The 2,090-nt window shown below is 37.2% G+C and overlaps 1 protein-coding gene across 1 annotated transcript in view; it reads right to left on the bottom strand.

Moving 5' to 3' along the window:
* GPC4 (glypican 4) overlaps nucleotides 1-925 on the bottom strand; it is a gene marked incomplete at its 5' end in the record, with an annotated part of 52,365 nt that extends 51,440 nt beyond the window's left edge. The window contains one exon of the mRNA XM_018571930.1: nucleotides 767-925. Within this exon, the coding sequence (XP_018427432.1) occupies nucleotides 767-925 (159 nt within the window). The remainder of the gene's footprint in view (nucleotides 1-766) is intronic.
* Between the last annotated feature and the right edge of the window lie 1,165 nt (nucleotides 926-2,090).

The raw sequence follows: 2,090 nt of genomic DNA, 5'->3' as shown, positions 1-2,090 counted from the left end.
CCATCAATCACTGATAACACTAAACTGATGAGCGGTAAAAACGTTTAAAGTGTCGCCTATGGCCAATTTTGGCTGCCGTCGTTTTCTGCGATGTCGCGGGTGCGCGCAATTTTAAAGCTTGACATGTTTGGTGTCTATTTAACCGACGTGACCTGATCTTTTATATTTGACCAAAAAACTGGGTAATAATAAATGTTTCCTAACATAATGTTACAAAAAACGTTTTTTTTTCAAAATTTTCAATAATTTTTCCTAATTATAATAAAAAATAAAACCCGTAGTGGTGATTAAATACCACCAAAAGAAAGCTCTATCTGTCCCCAAAAAATGGTATAAAATTCATTTCAGTACAGCGTTGCATGACAGAATAAACGTCAGTCAAAGTATCGCAGCGCTGAATACTGAAAAATGGCCTGGCCAGGAAGGGGGTCTAAACACCTGGTCTTGAAGTGGTTAAAGCGCTCTTATGTAAAAGCAAGGGTACAACACATGTTTCTCATATGTCTGTGTGCTGGCAAAAGGAGGGCGTGAAAGCAAAAATTACTGGAACAAGGGGAAATAACGAAAATAAAATAGACTGCATCAGCATATTTTATTCACATCGGCTTATTTCCTAGTAATAAAAACATACACTGACACAACAGTAACTTTTTGTTCTTTAATTATGACTGAATGCGCAAGCAAATTCAATGCTTCTCAAGCAGTAAACCCTAAAACCACACCAAAAAAAGACTGAATTAAAACAAAAATGTAAATATTAACTTACCATCAAATTTGTTGTATCGGGAAGCAAAAATATTCTGCATATTACCACATGGTTCAGTGACAGAGGCCTTGAAGTCATGTTTACTTTGCTGATTGTACTTCTCCTCCATGGCTTGAGAGCAGCATGTGTGCCCCTGTGAGCAGACCTTTAGGTGGTCACCTGGAGAGGAAAACAAGAGAGAGAATTATACTAATGCTAACTGAATTCTTCCATTTAAATGCTCTTTGCCCACCAGGCTAGTCAAAGACCCTCAGTTTGCACCACATAAATCCTACAATTACCATTTACACAATTATTCTTTACTGCACAAAGCCTTTTGCAGAACTTTGATCGTACTCAGCCCTTGTACATACTTAAAAGCGAACTACTTTTTTAAATTTTGTTTTAGATAGAGCAGGCAAAGTTAGAGCCTTTGCCTTCTTGACATCTGTACACCTATTGGGGCGACATCCCCTAACTTCCTGCCGGGACAGGAAATACTTGGAAATCTTTCCAACAGGTACAAAGATAAAAGTAAAAACAATTCTGTTAGAGCGAGGAAGGATTAAAACTTCTGGCATTTATTGTTGTCTGTCTTCCTATCCCTATGACAACTGCTCCCCCCATTCTGGTTTTGGTGTCACAAGAACAGGAAAATATGGGAAAGCTCACCAGAGGAATCACAAACAGATATAACCAACAAGCATTTTTATTTCTCCTCAATCTTCTACAATCTTAAATTAAGTTTTGAATGGAAGAGAGTGGTTTTTAGTATGGTCAGAACTAAAAATGAAAATAAAGAAAAATGTTCATATAAATATATGCCATTTCTTTTTCACTTTTTTCCAGATGAGCCTGTTTACATACCTTACTGGCATATTCTTAACTCTGAGCATAAAGAACAATGAATGACTTTCGAGCTACGTACCTACAATGCAGTACCTAATTAGTAGATTGGTAAACCTACAGTTAAAACAATTTGCAGCTAAGAAACTGTAGCAGTGAAGTGACTCTGGAACTAACAGTCATATCATGTATGAGGCTTTAAATTTTTAAGACAAATTTTGTGGCAATATTTCATTAACAATATCTCACACACCAATTTTGTTTGGACATTATCTTTTTTTTTTTTTCTTTATGTCTTCTACATGGCCAATTACAATAAAAAGTGGCACCAACACCACATAAAAAAAGCACATTCAAGTAGCCCAGGTGTTGAATGTTTGGGCTATACAGGCAGGAGAGAAAGCTGGAAGGGGACATAGTTGGCACCAGCTTATATTGGTGGGCATTTGCACATGAATGTTACACTTGCCCTCTCGATCTCCCACCCTGGCATCCAGGA

Source organism: Nanorana parkeri, unplaced genomic scaffold, assembly GCF_000935625.1.
Source record: "Nanorana parkeri isolate BGI_ZX_2015 unplaced genomic scaffold, ASM93562v1 scaffold1869, whole genome shotgun sequence".
NCBI lineage: Eukaryota > Metazoa > Chordata > Amphibia > Anura > Dicroglossidae > Nanorana > Nanorana parkeri.
This window is presented reverse-complemented; position numbering and strand designations above follow the sequence as displayed.